The sequence below is a fragment of the Cupressus sempervirens genome, chromosome 3 (assembly GCF_028749045.1).
Source record: "Cupressus sempervirens isolate cs-2001-9-10 chromosome 3, ASM2874904v1, whole genome shotgun sequence".
Classification (NCBI taxonomy): domain Eukaryota; kingdom Viridiplantae; phylum Streptophyta; class Pinopsida; order Cupressales; family Cupressaceae; genus Cupressus; species Cupressus sempervirens.
The window spans coordinates 90083818-90106789 of NC_143120.1; the positions used below are offsets into that span (position 1 = coordinate 90083818).

Genomic DNA, 22972 nt, shown 5'->3' on the forward strand with positions numbered 1-22972 from the left:
ACAGAAATGATATCTAAGGTGTTTTATGAATCCAATCATCTAAATGATCCTGAGCCTACACCAATTATACAGTCCATTGAAACTGAAATAATCTTGATTCAATCCATATGATTGCAAAGCTTTAACATATTACCAGGCAAGAAATTAATATATAATGACACCAAGGAATTCACTTGGCAAATAGGCCAAAGAATGGTGAAGAGATGAAGATTTAACCTATAAACAAAATCAAGAAATTATATTTGTTAACAATATTAGCTCATGCTTGATCCTATCATTGTGATCTCCTACTGCCAAGTCATATGGTATGTTAAATACTAGGATGCCCAGTGGATGGCAAGATGACCCCTGCCTATTCCGAGTGGAGAGGGCCTTTCTCGTTAGAGATCGTGTGGGGATAAGATTTGGTCCGAGGTTAGGTGGTAAAGCCACTGACAATGTTTCACCTCTCCTTAAGTTGCCTGATGTGCATCGGACAAGGATAAGTCATACATTCAATTGTTTATCGGAAACAGGTATTATCACTTTTATTTATGAGGAGGTAAGATTAAATTGAATTATCTCAATGTTACCATCATTTTACTTTCATTTATATGAATAATGATTATAAGTATATTTTCTAATTTTGAGTTACTATCACAATTAAGTAATCGGAAGGAAAGGAAAATCGAACCCCTAATTGATTGAGTGACAGCAGGAACCGTACATGATACAGCAATATCAGAAGCCCTAACTGAATTCTTGGTAGCAGAAGCCCTAATTTGAATCCGTAGTATTGGAAGCCCCATTCGAACCAGTGGTATTGGAAGCCCTATTTGAACCAGTGGTATCAGAAGCCCTAATTGAATCCGTGGTTGCAGAAGCCCTAAGTGATATAGCGATATCAAAAGCCCTAAATGAACCGATGGTAAATGATACCCTAATTGATACAGTGGTATGTGATGCCCTAATTTTAAATAATAGAAGTATTTAATTGTAATTATCATTTGATTTTAAGATAGCGGTTTTTAGATGATAGTTGTCATGTGAAATTGATATAGTGTATTTGTGGACTAACCCGAGTGGTTGCAGAAGCATCCCTAGTTTGAATTCGATCTCAGTTTTCCGAGGTATGTAGTTTTCAATTTTTGTAATAATTTCATTTGATGATATTTCAAGTTTTTAAGTTAAGAAATTTTGTCTAACTGATTTTAGGGGTAAATCTTATTCACATGAACTTGAATGATATAGCTGTCTTCCTATGAAACGCAGTAATAACTATATTCTTTGAGTATGATAGATGTTAATTTAGACCCAGGAAAACCAGATGTTACAGAAGGTTTCCACCATATAGAGATTTAGAAGTGTTTGAGGGGTACAAGGTAGGATTCCTTAGACTTTTCCAATAATGATTGGCGAAATTTGATTACAAATGAGTTCATAGATTTTGTCAATGCAAGAGGCCTAAGTACCATCGCTCTTCATCATCAATTTAAAAAGGATGCTCATAGTTGATGATACCTCCAAGGCCAGTGATTCCAAATGTTGCAGCCTCTCACAATCAAAATCATGTCAGATTTTTTATTTATAATTTTAATTTACTGTCTTCATAGGTTGGAATTTAATTTTATAACATTAATAATTTAATTTTGATTGTTTAATTTAATTTAATTTCATCTGCATTAGAAAGAAATCGGAGCACATATTATTTCATCCACTCAATAAAGCGGAATAGGTTACAATCAAGAAGAGTGGAGAGCTTAGTTTATGTGCATTTCAACTTGCATCGCCTTTCACAAAAGCAGAATGAATACAAAGAAGGGGATTCTAAGATGTGGGATATAAATGCAGAGCATGCGGGCTTGGATATTTCCACTTCTCTGCTTGCAGTTGCTGCATATAAGGACTTGGACAGTGAGAATGTTATTGGTGCAGCTGATCCCATTGGCCTTGGCACTATTTGTGAATCAGCTAATGCCATTGATGAAGAAAAAGAAGATAATGAATTATCCACTAGATGATTGAAACTTAAAGCCCCAATAGTTGAAAGTTGAAACAATGATAGTTGAACTTGTAATTAACAATTTAATATTTTGATGTTGAAGTATATGATGCTATGATGGTGATGGTATGATTACAAGTTTATTGTATATTTGTTGTTTATATGATATTATGTGACATTCTAATCTTAAATCATGCTTCTAGGCTATATATGTGTGTCTATATATATATATATATATATAGCTAACAAACCCAAACCCTATTTCAAAATTTTGCTCTACCAGCGAACTGTTCTTCAAACCCTTATCTAAACCCAAACCAGCAACTTAGCTTTATACATTAGTGAAAAGCTTATTCAACTTCTTATGACAGATATTATGCATGGTGAGGCTTACAAGTCTTATTAAACGATTACCAAGCTAAACTATTTTCATTATATTAAACATAACCAGCCTGGTATAAGTAGAAAATAAATTGATTTTCAAAACTGTCAAGTCACTTTGTCAGCTATGAACAAATTTAAAAGTTAGCAACATATAAGATGACAAAGGCCATCTGTACATTGAAGCAGAATATAGAAAAATATTTTATTTAATAATTGATGTGTCCAATTTGCTAAATCTGAGGACAAACACAAATGAGCAGGTCAACAATGTTCCTAGGATGCGTCAGACATTAGTTTTCAACCACACTTTTGATTTATAGTCCTTAAAATGTCTGCAGCTTGAAAGCTCATGTTGACAGTTGAGTTTTATATAGACATCATTTGACTTGTAAGAGTAGATAGCCTTTTGCAATCACTGTTAAGTATCACAACATAACATGAAACAGGGTATCTATAAATCGACCAATATGTTTTTAAAAAAGCTATTATTTTCTTTAAAATCATAGGTCAGGCCTGGTCAGAAATGAAATCATGATGAAGAAAAAACTCAGAACAAGTCAACCCTTTCCCTAGAAGAAATTTGAAGTTAGACCACATAAGTTTGATTTGATGGAAATCGGAATAAGAATCCTTAACTTGGAAGCTCAAGAGATTTCTTGGCTTGCAAACACTCAATAGCATCGTGATATCACTGTAATAAAGGCAAAAATGATGACAATAAAATGGCATTATTTCCAAATTAGAGAATATTTTCAGTGGATCTTCTCTAACATACAGATGAAGAAATGTCAAAATGCTAAAATTATCTGGAGTACAATTATGCAGAACACACTCGGAACAAAAAAGTGCTGCTAAAATTTATTACCTTAGCTTCCAACCTGATGAAGTAGAAGAGGAAATAAATTAGATGCAACTTATACATGAAAGTCAGTGCAAAGAAAATTCTGAATTCAGTAAATGAGATGAGCTTTATTGATTTGGAGAGTTTTATTTTATGATGAAATGCAGCAAATTCGCTTCACAATTGCCAGAAACTGCTAGTAAAACACTGTAGATGGTAGGGATAACAAGACACTCAACAAGCACATTATGAACATGAAATAGCATTACAAATTAACAAGAACATAGGTAAAAATAAAAGCACATGAAAGATAAAGCTTCCTGAACTTCCCACCTGGCATAAGCTCGTCGTACATCTTCATAAATGGGTGGGGGTGTTATTACAACCACTCGTGTTGTACTGGATAACCCCTGAATACAGCATCTTCCATTTTAGTAGATATAGACATTCACATGAGAAACAAGAGCATTCAACATAAAGAGTAAAACTTATAAAGCTTGAATATAATAAGAAATTATACATGTGAAATTGGTCTAGAAAATGTTCAAATGAATAAGCAGAGAAGGTGCTTTTTTATCACTAAGAACCAATTTAACAAATCTTAAGTATCTTTCCACTATGTAGATGCATAACTGTAATTATTCTCTAACCTGAATGAAAGAAAGAAATAGGATATAGGCTTCCAAGCTATCTTCCTTGCTCTGTGATTTGTCTTCTGCCATCAGACTAGCAGCTTTCTAAGCAACTCTCAATAAAAAGCTATACAAAAGGAGTCTGTACTAAAGCAGCAGGGCCAGGGTTTTCAAAATTTGCTATTCTCTTGAATCAGATAAGGCCTTAGAGACTAGTTCGACTTGTTACTCTTTCATTTGCTTACTTGCACACAAGAGACGTACCAGTCATGCCACTTGGGCAAGACAGATACAAAACAGTTATTTGTTTGTCATTTAGTGCATTCAGATACATTGGCAGGTGAAACAAAACCCTAGAAATCCAATATTGGACAGAAGATCCAAACCTTATTGAATCTAACCTGAATAGTCTGTTCTTTCTTGTTAATGCTAATGTTTAACTTGTAAACTATGGGATTGACTTAATTTCTTAGGGAAGGGTTCTTCAACTTGTTAATGCTAATGTTTATGTACAATCCCAAGTAAATTGAATTCCATGTATACTTTTGGTTTGTTAAGTCAATCCCTATCCTAAGTAACATAGGAGAAGAAAAAAGCAATATTCCCAATTTTTCCCCTTAAAGATATATGATTTTTTAGTACATCGTTTGACCACCAATTTAATCAATTTTCTAGAATAGATCCTTATTTTTTCACATTTAATCATATTTTTGGTAAAATAAACGCATTGGATTTCACCTACCTGCATTGATAGGGTTTATACCACTTTTTTATTTTCAGTTTTCTGTGGTGGTTTTCTCCGACGACTTGACAGTGTAATTCTCTTTCCTTAGATGGGTTTGTTATGATTTCGCTATCCTATGGTTTGCTGCAATTTCATTTCCAGATTGCTGTTGTGTTAAACAGGTGTTTCAAAGTAAAACCATCACAGGAAAAAAAGAGAAGGAACTAAGCTACATACATCTTTGAGCTGCTGTAGAAGCCAAAATCATTGTACCCACTTCTGTAGACAATGGACATCAATCCTGTTTTAGCCACTATTATTAAATTTAAAACTCTATGTATCATTTATGTATGTCTATATATTTTATTATTTTTAGAAGACTGGTTATGTATTGTTATGAATTTATGAACAGGTTTTGCAATTTCTGATTTTTAGTTATCTCTGTGAATAGCTAAGATTAACTAGTGGATATCTGCCTCTACAAAACTGAACGTCTAAACCCTCAGACCTAACAAGAGCACACTCACCCAGGGTAGAACATCAACTTTCCTGAATGTACCAACTAGGGCAATGTAAGGACAGCAATTCTTTTTGAACATGTTGACTAGAAAATAATATAAATCACAATTTTCCAGGGCAACCTTTAACTAAGACAACTATGCGATTTTCTGGCACAAATTTCAAGGCCTTCTTAAAAATTTCTAAGCACATTTTTCAAGGCTTTAGTATTGCTTTATAGCATGCTTCCATTTACACATTCAAGACTACTTTCTCCCGAACCTTCCACTCACTCTGTTCTACAAAAATTGGTACTATTTACCCATGTCAAGGGTCCAGTGAATGAAATCCTTGAAATATTTTCTCCAAAATATTTTCGAACATGTTGACTACAAAATAATATAAATCACAATTTTCCAGGGCAACCTTTAACTAAGACAACTATATGATTTTCTGGCACAAATTTCAAGGCCTTTTAAAAAAATTCAGAGCACATTTTTCAAGGCTGTAGTATAATATCATGCTTCCATTTACACATTCAAGACTAGTTTCTCTCAAACCTTCAGGTCATGTCAAGGGTCCAGTGAATGAAGTCCTTAAATTATTTTCTCTGAAACCAACTATTATCAGAAATCAGATGTATACAAAAAAGATGCAACAGCTTAAGAACTCACATATGGCAATAGCCAATATCAATATAAGGGGAAGAAGCTCTATGCAGTGATCAGTAAACGTCACTGTCAAATTCGCAAATGTATTGCAAAATGGTACAAATATTGAGTTAAGTTCCACTCTCACCTATATATGTGGCCTGGCCCACTTTGTACTCAAAAAAATATATATTGAGTTAAAATTAACTTCGTATTTTACATTAGAAAAGACTACAAAACTATTTAAATATCAGTTCCAAACAGCAAATATAACAAAAGCCAACATTCTAGGGAAACAGTCCCTACCCTTAGCATGTAGAATAGTTTGGCTTTTATTAACATTATCAAACTTAACATAAAATATAAATTACTACAAATATTCCCAATGGATCCACAAAATTTATCTTGATGGGATCACCAAATTAGTCCTTATGGACCCAAAAAAATAAATCTAATGGTCACTTGTTGTGAGGTTTTCACACCATCACCCCATTGCAAATGGGGATCCCTGCTTTTGGCTTTTTGCAATCAGTAGGTGTAGGCTGTGGGATATACTGGCAAGTCCAAGTCTCAGGTATGCTAGGTCTTGAAGTAGTGAAGGGAATTCAAGTTTGATCACCAAGTCGAAGCCTTAGCCAACCTGGTAAAGAAAGAATGAAGTCAGTTTTGATAAACAATCAAATGGCGAGTCGGCGATTCATGAAACATATGCAAAGTGGCAAATCAGATCAAGCCCGAGAGGACTTGACAATTTCAGAATCAAACACAATATGGATCAAGCCTTATCAGAGACAACAAACTTTCAATCAAGTTGGTGTAAGGAAACAAGAGGTGAGCAGTCTGAATTCGAGTCATTTAGGGAGAAGAGGTGGGATTGGAAATCAAGATATTAAAATTTGAACCAAACTCAATTCCATTGGCAAAAACCAAGTTAGGAAAGACATGTATCAAAGTATTAAGCAATGAAGACACCTAGAATGTATGAGGGGTTTCGATTTGAACAAAGAAAGCTAAGTGTTTAGCCCAACTTGGCATGGATGTCCGAAATCCTTCTCTACTTTGGCCTAACTCTATCCATATCTCTGAAAATCTGATTATGCATCTTACCCAATTTCTATATCATTTCCAAAAAAAACAAAAAAAAGTGTTGCGGTATGATAGCATCAGTCAAATACTAATTATGGCAGCTGTGCATGCATTTATCTTGCCATTAATATCACAAGTGATTATCCTTCTAATTATCTGAAACTATTATATCAAACTGAGTATGCATATCTGTACATTCAGATTATACCTCTCTTGGAGATTGTGCAATACTTCCTTACAAAATATCAATCATGTATTGGATCGAGTTTATGATCCATCATTCTATGTAAATCAGAGGTCACAATAAGACTTGTTTATCTAGTAAACATGCCCAATTAGCAACAGGTCTTGATTGTTGATTATGTGACTTCATGCCTCTTCACCAAGGGACACATAATGTACAGTCAAAATCCGCTCATTATGTGGCTCTTAGTCTGAATACTTATATGGATTGAATCCAAGAGACAAGGTATCCAAATAAATAAATGCTGTCTTATTTGGAATTCTCAAATTATACTCTGATATTCAGTATTTACAGTCACATTTGCAGCAGTTACATTTTAACATGGCATCAGAGCCGCTCGATCCTGGTGAGGCCTAATGAATAAAGAAAGTGAAATCTATTGTCAACACATGCTTCCTTAATAGACCCAGATGACTGATTAAAATATTTATGATCTCTGATGGGGATGCAATTAATCTCCACTGAAGGGTTACAAAGAGAAGGGGGTTTCTGGTCAATGACACCTCGCTGGATTGCTTGGTCCGTGTGGAGGAAGAACCCAACATGTACTATGAATGTGCCAACAACAGATCACAGAAGAATATGCAGGCCTGTATGCTTATGTGTGCTTGAGTGGCAGAATTTGGAGATTGCTTGAGTTCCCACCGATGTGAGCAGATGTGGCTGATGGCTTTAGAATTTCTAAACCAGTGCAGGGAGCCGGTGATGTGGGATCTTCATCTCAAACCAATGCAATGCAAACTTGTGTCAGTGTCTGCAGGAATGAGTCACCAATGTCTTCTCACATCTGATGTCTTTACTTCAGATGTGAGATCCAGCTCTGATTTGCACTGTGTTGGGGAGGCAGCAATTATGATATGCGGTGCAAATGATGAGTAGAATGGATGAAGCCGAATGGAACCTGAGTGGACTAGTGAACCAAAGCCACAGTGGTTCAGAGGAGCCACATTGAATGCTGGAAGTCAGGGGTAAGCGATAGAGGATAGATCTTCTGCTCGAACATGGGATCAATGCCATTTTTGTGGGCTGACCTCGTCAACTCTTCAATTCCCTGCGGTTGGGTGTTGAGGCAACATTTGTTTAGTCTACAGTGATTCTACAAATTGCAGAGTATGTCTTCAATAATACGTCCTCAAGTTAGCGTCATGAGTGACCAAGAATGGAAGTGTTGTACAGTGTCGCAATAATAAGAAAAGAAGACCTCAATCATTGAAAGGTGACTCATCAAATGTTGAAGAAGTGACTCAGAGACTATTGGGAGGAACAAATAACTAGTTAGTGCCCAAATAGAGACACATACGATCAAAATCCAAAAGCAAGGAGATGAAGATATTAGGAGGAACACCTAAACACAGACTTACCCATTGAGGAGTTATCTACCTCTAGCTTTTATGGAGAGGAGTTTTGTCTATTGATGTGCTATTAATAAAACTTCAAAGATTTGTGCTATGATTAGCACAAAGGGCGCCTCTTAGGGAAGACTAGGGATCTTGAGAAGATGCCTACAACACAAGTTACGCTCTGATATATACAACTCAAATGGAAAGGCTTTATACACAATGTCAAATAATGTTTTATGCTCATATACCCAGCGATGACAGAGATCAAGGTAGAAACTATAATTTAAAATAAAACTACTAAGTCTAGTGTGCCGGTGGGAGTTGTGTCCATCACTCACCATATAGGCATCTATTATGGTCTTGGTCGCCGCATATGTCCCTTGCAGTCCTTTTAGTGCAGCTCCATTAGTGCTTCCATGCACAAAAGACAATTATTGATGACACTGGTCCGTAATAGTTTTGAGCCTCCAAAGCACGGTAAATACATTAAAATTTCTTTAGTGCAAACATAACAGGAGCCACTCAAATATCATTGACAATTGCCGTATAGAAATAAAATATAGTTTCAGCACTTAAATATTAGCCAGAGATGTTTGACACAAACAGACCAAAAAATATTACCATTTGTTGGTAAAGCGACAAGTATTCAAGGAGGGCATCAGTTTCTACCTGAGTCAACACCAATTCTGAAATCTCAGCATGTGAACACTTGCATAACCATCAACATATTAAAATGATGGTGTTTGAATTATACACAGGTGAATGGGCGAGCATCCACACTTGAACAAAGACTCGTCATTTGCATGGAGGAGTATCAAGCTCAATGACATTCACTTTCCTAAATAATAAGACTGACATGCCATTGCCGTGGAGTGGCACATGTTTCTGCTGAGATTTAGTGCACAGTGGTTCTCATTATAACAATTTGTAACTGCAGTAGAACCATGGGAACTTTTGTCTACAATAAGCAACTGTATTGAAGGAACGGCAAAAGATCTTCCCAGTAAGAAACGAACAACATAATGATCTCTCTATTGAAGCCAAATTAGTCTACAACAGCTTAGATGAATGCTAAGTATTTGTAAAATTCATGTGAGTTATGTGTTATCTTTATGCTTACCTTGCCTTTGATCATTTGTATTGAGTCACTTCTACTTCAAGAATAAATTTTTCAAATTTGAAGCCTAATTGTTTCACATTATTGGATGCATTATTCATTGCCGAGAAAGAATAATTCTACATGCAAATACTGTAATAATCCCAACCAGTTATAACTTCAATGAACACCAAATTCTTTTATGATTTAGTTGTTTGACATTTCGTCAAACACTTTGCAAGCAAGCTTTGATACCACTATAATGAGCCTTGTTGGCTCTCAAACAATTTGTGATAAAGAATTAATTCATTTTTCTGTTTTTGATGTTTGCAATTTTTGATAGAACAACATACCAGAAAAATAGAAGATATTGCAATAATAATTTGAACTTAAATATTTGGAAATTACATAGGGAATATACAACTGAAAAATCCAGATTTTAATAACAATTTAGATACCTTGTATTTTCACAAAATATCAACAACCCAGTTGATAAAATATCCCTTATTATCTAAATCAACAATGCCCAGAAAAAATTAGAAGTTACAATCCATGAACTTAGATGTAAACATGCTTTGACAATCCTCTCAAATGAAGACTAGCAGCAGCAAAAGAATTCTCCAACAAACAAATACAACTGCAGATATGTTGCTCCCAAAGTGCAGATAGAAAATAATGCCCGGTGCCCAACCAACTCCAAATTAACCAGCACACAATTTGATATAACAATTCCAGCAAATGCCTTCACAAATTCCAAAACAATCTCCAGCAGCAAGAAAAATTAAACTTCTCCTTAGCAACAATTAATAAAGTAGGTGAAAAAGGCAATTATATACCTCAGCACAATTGCAAATGCAATCCTCAAAATGAAAACTTAGAATTGAATCTACAACACTCCAGTTGCAGATCCCAAACCCTTATACTTTAGCAAGGGCACAAAATTTCAGAACTTCAGAAGTGTCACAAAGACAACAAGAGAAGTATAATAATCAATCGGATGCTTTTCTCATCAAATGTCCTCATATTTATAATCTCCAAATGGCACCAATTTCTGAAAAGAACTCTACTTACAAAGTTTCCTCTACACTATATTAAAATATAATAATGTGTCATTAATATAATTTATTAATTGCTTTTGGCTCCAAAAATGACCTTTTCCACCATAACTTAATATTTTGACATGCAAGGCCATTGTTTCTTGTTTCCATGATTTAAAGTTTTTCGTCTAAATTCCAACAAGCTATGGTACTGAGGTGACCAACCAACAACACCAACAAAAATAGCAACCTCAACATATTTAAATGAATAATAATAATAATTCACCCGACTTGCAAAAACAACTGAAGAAGCATCTGAATCGAAATCTGACAACACTAAAGTGATCCTGATGATGAAAGACGGTGAATCAACTTGACAAGGTGACTTATTATAAATAGATGCTCCCTCCAAGATTCTTGAAGCCCAAACCCGAAGCTCGAAATAAAAAGTGAGCATCACTCAACTCCTATAACTCAACTAAGCTCATTGAAACCAACAGTTTGACTTACTATAAATAGTAAGTCCCTCAAATGGAGCCAAAATACAATATAGGCTACTTAAAAGCCTATAACCTCACAACTAAGACCCTCAAATCCCATCGTCAGCTCATGAGGGTCGTGATGGTGAACTGACCAAGCCAACTGCAGAAACCTACTAAAAATGGGGACATCACAAATACTTTGGATTGATTAGGTATTTGAGGTTTTGAAGTCATCTGACAATCGCTTCACATATAGAGGTTGATGATTAAAAGAGCTAGAGGGGAAAATAATAACCAATCTACCATTCCTTTTGTTTGACAAATACTTATATAGAGGCATTTTTTATTGGAGAAACTTGTATTAGGGATGTTGATGAGCAGATAAGTATTTATTATCCTTGAGTATTACATTTATCTACACATTGTAGTCTCTCTCCTGTATTTTTATACAACTATAAAGAGTTATTTGCCTTGATTTTTTCCTTTGTCTCTAGAGTTGTTCTTGTAGAAAAAGAAGATTTGTATTTTACATATGCTACCAGATATTGTGCAGAACTCAATCTTACAACACTAGCTCCAAAGAAGTTTTGATCTAGAATTCATTAGTTAATCTAATGATCATGTTGGTTAAAGTGGGGCTCTTGAGGCGAATAAACTTGATGATTGAGAGTATAAGTATCAAGAGGGAGGCCTGACGATTCATTAGAGGCAACCTTGGACAAAGAGAGGCAGCAGCTAGAGGATCTAATTTAACTAATCTTCAAGTAATATAAGCGTCATACTAATATTGGTGCAGATGTGTATTAAAGTTTGAATTAAACCCTTCTCATTAACAGCGGTTTGTACCTGTCACAACAAATCAAACATCAATAAATTAGTAATGCAAAATCTGATATAGAACTTTACATGGTATCAGAGCAAGGCTAAGGAGAGATCGCTCTAAGTTAAGATGGTCGGATTTCATACAAGGTTGCAGTCGATTATTTTCTACAAAATGACAAATGTATTGAGATTCGAACATCATCTTGCTAGTGCTGATAATCTCTAATCTTGGAAACTCAGAATATTAATGTTAATAAAAGAAAATAAATTAGTCATTTGTAAAAGAAAATAAAGAGGAACCCAAAGATGATCCTGAGAAATCAATATGGATTGAGAATAATGGGAAGACCATGAAGATGATCGTGGACACTGTCCGTGACCATATAGTTCCTATTGTGGCAAAACATGCTACAACTTACCGGAGGTTTTAGGCTCTTGAAAATACATTCATAATTAATAATACTGGCAGAAAACTTGCTCTTAAAAGACAAATGAACAATATCAGCATGAACAAAGGAGAAACAATAAATGAATTTTTCATGAGAATCACAGATTTAAGAGATTAGTTATCTGCACTCAGCTATGAAATTGACAATCAAGAGTAATCCCTTATAGCATTAGGAGGACTCCCAAATTCTTGGGAATCCTTTGTACAAGGAATAAGTGCTTGATCTAAAATGCCAAAACTAGATTGATTAAGGTCTGATTGCCTTCAAGAAGAAGTGAGATTATTGAATAAGGGTAAACACAAAACCTTAGATGAAGATGTTCAGGTTCTTAACTCAAGCTCACACAAGGAAGGAAAGAAAAAGAAGAAGAGGAAAAAGAACTTTCATGGAAAAGGACAGTCAAAACAGAAGAAAGACTTATCCAAAGTTCAATGCTTTAGATGTGACTTATATGGACATTATGCAATAAACTGTCCTGATAGAACTAAGACTCAAGCATCTTCTGCAAAATCTGAAAAATCAAACAAAGGTCATGATCCTAAGATGTTTGCCTTCAATTTAGCCTTATCCAGTCAAATCTCAACCAAATCCAACACCTGGATTATTGATAGTGGATCGTCAAGGCATATAACTGGATATCATGATAACCTAGAAAGCATGGAAATAGAAACTGATGAAGTCGTCACAATCGGTGATGATTCTGCACATTCGATAAAAGGAATTGGGACTGGCTCCATCAAATTAAATTCAAGAAATTCTATTCAGCTTTCTGGAGTACTTTATGTGCCTAGAATTAAAAGGAACTTGTTATCCGTATCTGCACTTGAAGATGATGGATATAGAATTGCATTTATGGAGGGTAAAGTCTAGCTTGGCCCAAGAACTCTACCATAATGAAGGCCATAACTATAAGAGTACCAAAAGGGTTGTTATATATACTTTGCACCAAATCAAACCAGGAACTTGTTCGTGAGACTTCAGACTCTAATGAAATATGGCATAGGAGACTAGGTCATATTAATTTTCGTACTCTCACATCTATGGAGAAATTAGTTATAGGAATGCCCAAATTAAACCAATCTCATAATGAATCCTATAAAGGGTGTGCCTTAGGGAAAAACACCAAGAAATCATTCTTAAGCAAAACCAAAGAAGTGTTGGAACTTGTGCACTCTAATCTATGTGGACCTATGTCCTTACCATCATTAGGAGGGTTCCTATATTATGTACTTTCTTAAGTGCAAAGAATCTGAAGAGATTCTCTCCAAATTTAAGAATTCAAAAATATCACTGAAAACATCACAAGAAAGAAAATCAAAGTTTTGAGAATAGATAATGGAGGAGAGTACATTTCTGATATATTTAAAGAGTTTTGCAAACTAGCTAGGATTAAAAGGGAGATCAGTGTCTCTTACAATCCACAACAAAATGGAGTTTCTGAAAGGAAAAACAGAACCATTGTAGAAGTAGCCAGGGCTATGATTTTTTATCAGAATATGAGCATGTCATTTTGGGCTAAAGCTTCAAATACAGCAGTTTATATTCAAAATAGATGTCCTCACTCATACTTGGACAACAAGACTCTTGAAGAAGCATTTTCAAGAAAGAAACCAAACCTTAGTCATTTAAGGATATTTGGATGTCCAACATATGTACATGTGCCTAAAGAGAAAAGGACTAAGTTAGAACCTTCCGGAAGGAAAGAAATTCTAATTGGCTATAGTGAATCTATAAAAGGATACAGAGTCTACATACTTGGTCAAAAACTCAACAGAGATGTCATCTTTGAAGAAGATATTGCTTTTAGAAGAGCCAAATCTTCTGAAGAACTGGACATAGGCGACTTATCTCATGAAGAGGCTCCTTCTCTTGAGATTCAAGGGAGTACACTAAAGAAATTCCAAATGAAAATGAGATCCTTCCTGAAATTCAAGAAGAAAATCTAGATCATGCTAAAAGACCACTTTGGACAAAGAAAATGTTACAGGAAGGAAATTCATATTGGGTACCTTCAAGAGCTTCCAGAGAAAGCAAGAGACCTAGAAAGTTGACTTATAATGCCTTCTTGTGTAAAAGTCTTGAACCTTCAAACTCTTCAAAAGTACTTAAACATAAAGCCTAGAAAGATGAATGGTGGAAGAGTATCAGTCAATACTAAAAAATGGTGTCTAGGATATAGTTCCTGTTATCTCCAAAATCCGCACCCTGAAAAATTTGCTTTAAGTCCTAAAACTCGTAGCGATTTTGGAGAAACATGGGATCAGCCAAAAGTTGTGGATAACTTATAACTTGGCTGAACCTCCGGATTCTAGGCCGATTCCTGTATGATATATCTTATACCTTACTTATACTAATGGAAATGTGAAAACTTTCAGATGGGAAAGGGTAAAAAGATGACCTAAAACACGGAAAACTTAAAGAAATAAGGTGATACACCAAGACTGATAACATAGATTACTGCTATACTTGAGACACAATGAAAGATTTGACCAGACAATCACAAGAAACCTTATTTGAAAATCTGCTAGTTCACATCAATAATTTAAGAGAAGGTCTATGAACTTGAAAATATACGAAAGGAATTTGATCACAATCGAATACATCAATAATTGAAACACAACTCAAAACCTATGAACAGCTATTTATAAAGAAGGTACAAGATGAGACATCATTCAGAAAGGCCTATAATTAAAACACAATTTGAATAACATCAATCACCTTAAAGCACACAACTAAATCTGTCAACTCCAAAACTGGTTCCAATGAAAACTTTATTTCCATCAAAGGCCCTCAAAACAATACATCTACATAATGGATCAGAATCATATAGAAAAATACACTTAAGGATGCAATCACATAAGCGTCCTCCCTTTAAATCTAAACCCTCTTCTCAAAAATAAGAGGAGTATATATCAACAATACAACTGTCCCAAAACAGGAAAGCTAGGTCGAAATAATGAGTTAACTCATTATTAAAAACCACTAAAAATTCCAAATTCATGTTCAAAAAACTTCAAACTGAGGTTCCAGTATCCATGCATGAGAAAAACTAGAAAAAGCTCCCCAAACTGCCATAAATAACTCCATGCTATATTCTGAAGTCTTTAGTCTGAACTGGGCCTCTAAAAAATATCGACTGAAGTTGCTCCCTTGAATTTTGGCATTTGCTAAATACCAACTCCTTCCTTAACTCCATTTATTTGCATGATTTTTTACCTTTGGACTTTACTATTATTATTATCATTGCATGAATGTTTTATTATTTTTTAATTATTGATTTATAGACTATCAATTATAAAAAATAATAATTACAAATTTATTTATTTTTTTTTTTTTTTTTTTTTAAATGCAATTAAAAAATAATAAAAATAATAGACCTGACTTAAGAGTCTATCCCTTTTATTTGCACAATCGTTAAAATTGCATAAATATTCATTATCTTTAAATTGATTACAAAAGAATCAACTAAAGTATAATGACATGAAATATATGATGCAAAAAATAACTCTAATAATGCAAACGCATTTTAATAATCTCATGCAATAAATATCTCCATCCTCTAAACATATGCAACGGACCCGAAATTCTCTTAAATGGCATTAAGGAATTTGATAAAAGGAAAGGCGAGAAGTTTATTTGTCATTTTTAATGCATCTGTCTTTTACTCTGTTGTGGGTAAAGCACGGCAATAGGGTTATATGAAACCCTAGCCGCCCAACTCAGACTCCCATTGTGATTTTCTTTTTCTCTCATCTGTTGAGTCTGTGACGTTTTTTTTTGAGGTTCTATCTACTGTTATACTCAGCCACGCATGGATTTTGAAGTGAATCGGCTATTATGTGCAGTCGTCTCTCTTCTTTCTGGGTTCTATCTTTGTGCTTCGACCTAGACGTTGTTTGTCTTGTTCTTGGCCGCGGGCTACAGCAGACTGAAACGGCACTCCTTTCTTGCATTTGAAAATGAGAAAGACACCTCTCCATTTTCCTTTTCTGTTGTAAGTAATCAATAACAAACTGCTTTGATTCTTCTTTATGAACTTTTCCTCTTTGATCTGACTGTATACTTGATATTTGATAAGGCTGAAAGTAACCCTCTCATGAAAAAATTTTAATAAAAAGATAATCACAAAACTTTTGTAGATGGGGGTTGCTTTGTTGGAAGTAGTTATATAGATTTCTGGGTTTCTTCTTGAACGTCTTTGATTTCTGCTTCGTGGGAATGCAAGAATAAGACTCCAGCTGTTAATCTTTCTTTCTTCTTGCTGTATACGAAATTTCTATTAAGATGTATGCAAGATTTTCTGCAGATAATGATGGCTTTGCTGAAGGTTATTATACAGAAGTTATGAACATTCTGTTTGTTTGATATTCCATTGCCTTATCTTTTTGCTGGAAATAACTATGCATGAAGACTTTGCAGATAACTCAGATTTGCACCTTATTATGAGGATTCTTTGTGGCTTCAAAACTGATATTCCAGCTGTGATCTTGTGCTGTATACGCATCTTTCTGTTCAGACCTTTACAAAAATGTTACACATAATGTTTATTGCTAATAGTCATCATAACACTAGGCTCATCTCTGTTTTTTAGACCTTTCTGTGTAAACCTTTTGCATACTTCTCAGGCTGCATTACCCTTCTCTTAGAATGTAGATACTCTTCCTTCATGCATTTCAATCTCCCTCTTTAACCTTCTCAATACAAGTTCTGAAATTGCTTAAGAATTTCCTTTTTGCTGAATACTGTCTTGAAAATAAACAAAACGGTTATGAAAAGAATCACTTATCTCTTTGGGGAATAATTCCTTTATAATCTTCGGTGTGTGTAACAGAAATAAGTTGCTGAAAAACTTATACTGTTCTCCTGTGCTTCCTTTTTCCTTATGAAAACATTTTCAGTTTGCTTTATTCTGCTTTGTAATCTGAACTTGTGCTTCTCATGCAAAAAATTAAAGTTTCAGCTAGTTTCCTTAATTATCACTTTTCATGGTTCACTTGAAATGTCGGAATGAAACAGTTACCTCCTTTTCTATAAAAACAAGGCACTTCTATTGTTACTGTGGCATCTTTCTTTTGCAATCTCAACAATACTTGTCTTTTGAAACTGTAGCATGCATTCTTCCTTGTTGGCTGAAAGTGTTTATCTTTGTATGCGTCTCTTTTGTTTTCATTCAATCCATTGTTTGATTTCATATGCTTTACTGCTCGCTCAAAGTAAAAGGTTTCAAAACAAAGATGAATTGTCCCTTTAATACTTTATTTTTCTGTTATCGATCTATCTGTCACTGATATATGCCTGTATCGTACTGAGATGAATAGCATGTAGGATGGTAAATGCGAGATTTGAGTGAGTCATCGGCATTGCTTAGATCCATTGGATCTAACCCATTCTCTTCCTTGTGAATACAGGAATTGGAAGTACGGAACGGGCGATGTCTGGAGCAGCGAGAGGATGAACACAATTGGATGCCACATCACCAGTCATTACAGGCAATGACTGGTGCCCATGAACCTTTCTCCTTTTACTCTTCTATTCGGTTATTGATTTCAGTAGGGTATAGATGTATGTCAGCATGTATAGACTACTCTCACAGTCAGATGTGTGGGAGAAATTTACTTTCAGCATTAAATTCCTGTCATGACTTGCTCCATCCTACAAATATTGGACATTATTTCAAAATGAATAAAAATACTTTTCTTTGATGCATTTTCTGAAAATCACTTGAAAGTAATAGCATGTATTTTCGTTCATTTGAACATGTGTGAAAAATGAACAACAGTTCCTAGACCTAAAGGAAAATCTGTTGTGTCCTCAAAATGGCTATTCAAAGTCAAAAATGTTGTAGATGGTAGCATTGAAAAACACAAAGCACGTTTTGTAACAAGGGGTTTTTCTCAGAAAGAAGAAATTGACTTTGAACAAACCTTTGCACCTGTTGCCAGGTATACCTCAGTCAGAGTCGTAATGGTTGTTGCTACAAACAAAGGTTGGAAAATCCATCTAAGGGATGTAAAGACAGCTTTTCTCAATGGCAAGATTGAGGAGGAAGTATACTTAGAATAGCCAGAAGGATTCATGATTCATGATGCTACCTCCTATGTATGCAAACTAAAAAAGCCTTATATGGACTAAAATAGGCTCTTCGTGTGTGGTATGAAAGGATTGACAAATATCTCCCAAGTCTTGGATTCACCAAGAATGTGGCTAATCCAAATCTAAATTAACTAAAGGTGATATGTTAATACTAATTCTTTATGTTGATGATCTTCTAATTACAGGGGAAGAACATTTGATAAATCAATGTAAGAAAGATTTAGCATCTGTATTTGAAATGAAGGATTTAGGAATTCTTCATTATTTCCTTGGCTTGGAAGTAAATCAAAAATTTGGAAATATCCTTCTACACCAAAAGAAATATACAACAGATATTTTGAAGAGATTTGGGGTGTGGTACTATCGACCTATGTCTACACCGATGGAAGCCAACTTACACAAGCTAAAAGAAGCAAGTGCTGAATCCAAATTAGTCAATCCTACTTTATACAGAGATATGATTGGTTCCTTAGTGTATTTAGTAAATACACGTCCTAATATCTACTATGCAATGAATGCTTTAAGTTAGTTCATGTGTGAACCTCAGGAGATTCATCTTGTTGCTGTAAAGCATATTTTGAGGTATCTCCGAGGCACTATTGAGTATGCACTCAAATACGAGATACCAGTTTGGATTTACATGGATATACTGACTCCGGCTGGGCCGGAACTATAAAAGACAAAAAAAGTACTTCAGGATGTTGTTTTAGCATAGGATCATGTAATGTCCCCATTTTAGCAGTTGACCAAGTGTGTGTGCGTTAGCCTTGTTCTACATGGTCCCGAGGGCTAACGAAGGGTTTAATGGGATCTTGGAGTGTTTTGGCCTAGTCATTTCCAGTTTGGGCCAAAACGAAGTTGATTTACTCAGTTTCAGGCATACTTACTATTTTTAGTAAGTCGGCAGGACACAGTGCAGGTCAATTTTGGTGATTGGATTCGGTACTCCTCGGTGAGAGCTTTCCGATGAGCTATCACTCGCATTATTCGGAGTCCGATTGCTAATACATTTTAATGCCTGAAGTTTTATTAAAGTAACGTCTAATTTAATTGTAAAATATTAAAGTGTTACTTTAATATTTATTTTATGGTGATGTGTACCCAAGGGAGACATAAGGGGTATTTTAATATATGTTTTATATTACACATCTTTATCCCACATTGCCCATATGAGTTGAGCGGACCCGTGGGAATAGAATAAAAGGAAGCATTTGTAGCTTCATTAGACAGAGTTGAATATGAGAAGAAATTGGTGTGTGAGTTGCAGCTTTGTTCTTGGCATTTGAGGACGTCTATCCTCTCTTGTAACATTCTAGACGTCATTCCCTTGGGGTTTGGCCTTTGGAATTCTTTCTTATTAGCTTCATTATCAGGCAGTTTAGTTGCATTTCCGACTACAGGCAGATTTGATATTTTGCTCATATCTTCTTCACTACTTGTCCGACGCTTATGCCGCTTGGAGGGAATGGTATTATGAAGGTAGTGGACTGATTGGAGGACAAAGTATTGTAGCAGCAAGTTCGTAAGCATGGGCTGGAGTATTATGACAATATTGCTAAAGTAATTAGTGAGTTGATAAATCTGCCATGTATTTGGTTTTATGAATTCTGAAAATAACATTTTATTAGCAGCAGTTCATTTCCACTTTGCATATTATTGTAGTTTCTTTCTTGTTTATGTTGTATGATACCAATTCCATGCATGAAACACAACAAACAAATAAACGTTTAATTTCCAGAGTTATAAGGGGTTTTAAGAAGTTGAATGCAAACTGTTTGACATAATTCCTTTCAGCAATTTGGTTTAGTTTTTTGGGACATCCAAGGGTGTCCATTTCAGTGGTATCAGAGCTATAAGTCCTGCCATCCTGTGGAGGTCTTATAGGGAATTTGGAACAGCCGGATAGAGGGAAAAAGTAAGTAAAAAACACAGGCTAAGCATTTATGTTTGAGCATGCGACAGGGGTCTTATAATTTCCGCGATACCAGAGCAAGACAAAATAGGATTTCAGACTTGCAAAGCAAACAGTCTAGTACATCCGTGCAGGGGGACATTGAATTCAACCATACAGACACAGAGGAGATATTTTGTGATCAGGACAATAATATGGGTGATCGAGATGACAGGAATACAGGATTAGGCGGAGGCAGAAATGCTGGTCCAGATCAGGGGGAGGTACTGTTCCGACAGTTACTGGATACATTAGAGCAGGGGCAACGTATGCAGCAGGAGTAGAATAGGCGAATGGACATGATGTTGCAGCTCATGGCTAGACAGATGGGTGTCAATATTAATCCAGGTGATGCCAACAACAGAAACAATAACAACGAGGGAAACAATAACAACGGGGGAAACAATAGCCATGACGGCCAAGGCAACAACAATGGTCCTGAGAATAACATTAATGGTAATAATGGACACGGCAACAATGGGAATGAGGCTGATAACTTTAGACACGTTGCACGCCCAGCACGGATTGCGAGCTCGAGACCTCTTCTACCCACTTTTCCACCCAGAGATCCGGTTCAACCAGTAAACGAACCGCAGATTACCGAGTTACAGGATCAGTTCAGGAGGGACTGGTAGGCTAGTGGACCAGAGTTTCAGGCGGATATTTCTCTTAGAGATTATATGGACTTGAGGATGAGACACATGCCTAAAGCAAGAGGGAGGAATCAAAACTTTGAGCTGAGGAAGAAAGTTGGAAAACTTTCTTTACCTTATTATGATGCTTCAGGGAAGATGACTGCATGAGCTTGGGTGCAGAAGGTAGATACATACTTGCAGCTAAATCCTATGCCTGAGGAGGAGGCTATCAAGTATGCGGCTATGCACTTGGATGGCGTTGCACATGAATGGTGGCATCATGGCATGGTGACTTTGGGGAATAATCAGATTACATCCTATGAGGAATTCACCGAAACATTGATTGGGAGATTTGACACTAAGGATCCCGAGTTACATTTCAAGGAGCTAGCACAGTTAAAACAGTCAGGTTCTGTGGATGCTTACATTGCCGAGTTTCAGCGCTTGTCTGTACTTGTTACTGATATCTCTCCTAGGAGATTGGTGGTGTTATTTTGTGATGGTCTTGCTGATCCATTACGAGGTTGGGTGAAGGGACATGATCCACTCACGTTAGCTGAAGCAACTAAAAAGGCACGAGATTTAGCCCCTTCGGTATACAAAGGAAAAAACCATTCAACAGATTCTTCCTACCGCAAGGACAAAGACAAAAAATCATTTCAGAAAGACTATAGCAAACCCAAAGAAGGATCAAAAGGACTAGACAATGAAACCTTGAATGAACTTCGAAAGAAGAAGCTGTGCTTCCATTGTAGAGAGCCTTGGGACTTATCTCATAAATGTTCTCTCAAGGCTAAGGCAAATCAAATGGAGTATTTTTCAGCAGAAGAGTCAGAGTCAGAAGGGGAGGATCAGCACTCCGATTCAGATGAGGGTAACACTATAGAGGAGAGCAACATTCCTAAGGATGATAGATCGTTGGCACGCTTGACAGGGGCCCAAAAGGCAATCACATTTAAGGTCAGGGGTACTATCCAGGGGCAGAAAGTGATATCTCTTATTGACACTGGGGCTACACATAACTTCATAGATGCACAGTTGGTAGCCAGGAGAGGGTTACAGACAGAGGAGCATGATGGGTTTAGAGTCATGGTGGCTAACGGTGATAAGTTATTATGCACTCGGAAGATATCTAATCTTCGCATCAGGTTTGGAGATGGCTACGAGTTGGATGATGAGTTCTATGTTGTGGACATGGGAGATTATGATGTCATCCTCGGCATGACATGGATGGCTTCACTAGTTGAGTTCACACTCAATCTAGCGAAATTGGAGATGAGATTCCAGCATGAGGGCAGAACTGTGGTACTTAGAGGACTTTCAGATGGAGGTTGCAGAGTAGTGTCCTTGAGGAGAATGCAGAGACTTTTTCGTCATGATGACATAGAGTGGGCGGCAGAGTGCCACATTATGCCAACTTCACCAAAGCCACAAAAAAAGAGTCATCCACTAGATGTCCAGAAGATACTTGATAGACACGCTAAAGTATTTAGCGATATTCCTCATGGGGTTCCTCCTGACAGAGGGATGGAACATGTTATTGAGCTCGAGGAGGGAGCCAAACCAGTTATGATTACTCCCTATTGTCATCCTAAGAAACACAAGGATGAGATAGAGAAGGCGATTAAGGATTTGTTGGAGATGGGGCATATCAGGCCCAGTAAGAGCCCTTTTGCTTCAGCAGTAGTATTGGTAAAGAAGAAGGATGGGACGATGCGCATGTGCATCGATTACAGGGCACTGAATAAGAAAACAATTAAAAACAGGTATCCCATTCCTAGGATTGATGAGCTGATTGATGAGTTGCATGGGGCATGCTTCTTCACCAAAATTGATTTGCGATCCGGATACCATCAGATCAGGATGAGAGCAAAGGACATTGAGAAAACAGCCATCCGATGTCACTATGGCCACTTTGAGTTCATGGTTATGCCATTTGGTCTAACCAATGCACCTGCTACATTTCAAAGTTGTATGAACCAGGTATTCAGGAAGCAGCTGAGGAGATTTGTCTTGATCTTCTTTGA

The 22972-nt window shown here is 36.1% G+C and overlaps 1 protein-coding gene across 4 annotated transcripts in view; it reads right to left on the bottom strand.

Annotated features, from left to right (window-relative positions):
* Window positions 1-22972, bottom strand: part of LOC149564918 (GDSL esterase/lipase WDL1-like) — a 119997-nt gene that overhangs the window by 51770 nt on the left and 45255 nt on the right. For all 4 annotated transcript variants that reach the window (XM_089818457.1, XM_089818456.1, XM_089818455.1 and 1 more), the window contains one exon: window positions 3540-3616. In XM_089818457.1, coding sequence (XP_089674583.1) covers window positions 3540-3616 — 77 coding nt within the window. The remainder of the gene's footprint in view (window positions 1-3539; window positions 3617-22972) is intronic.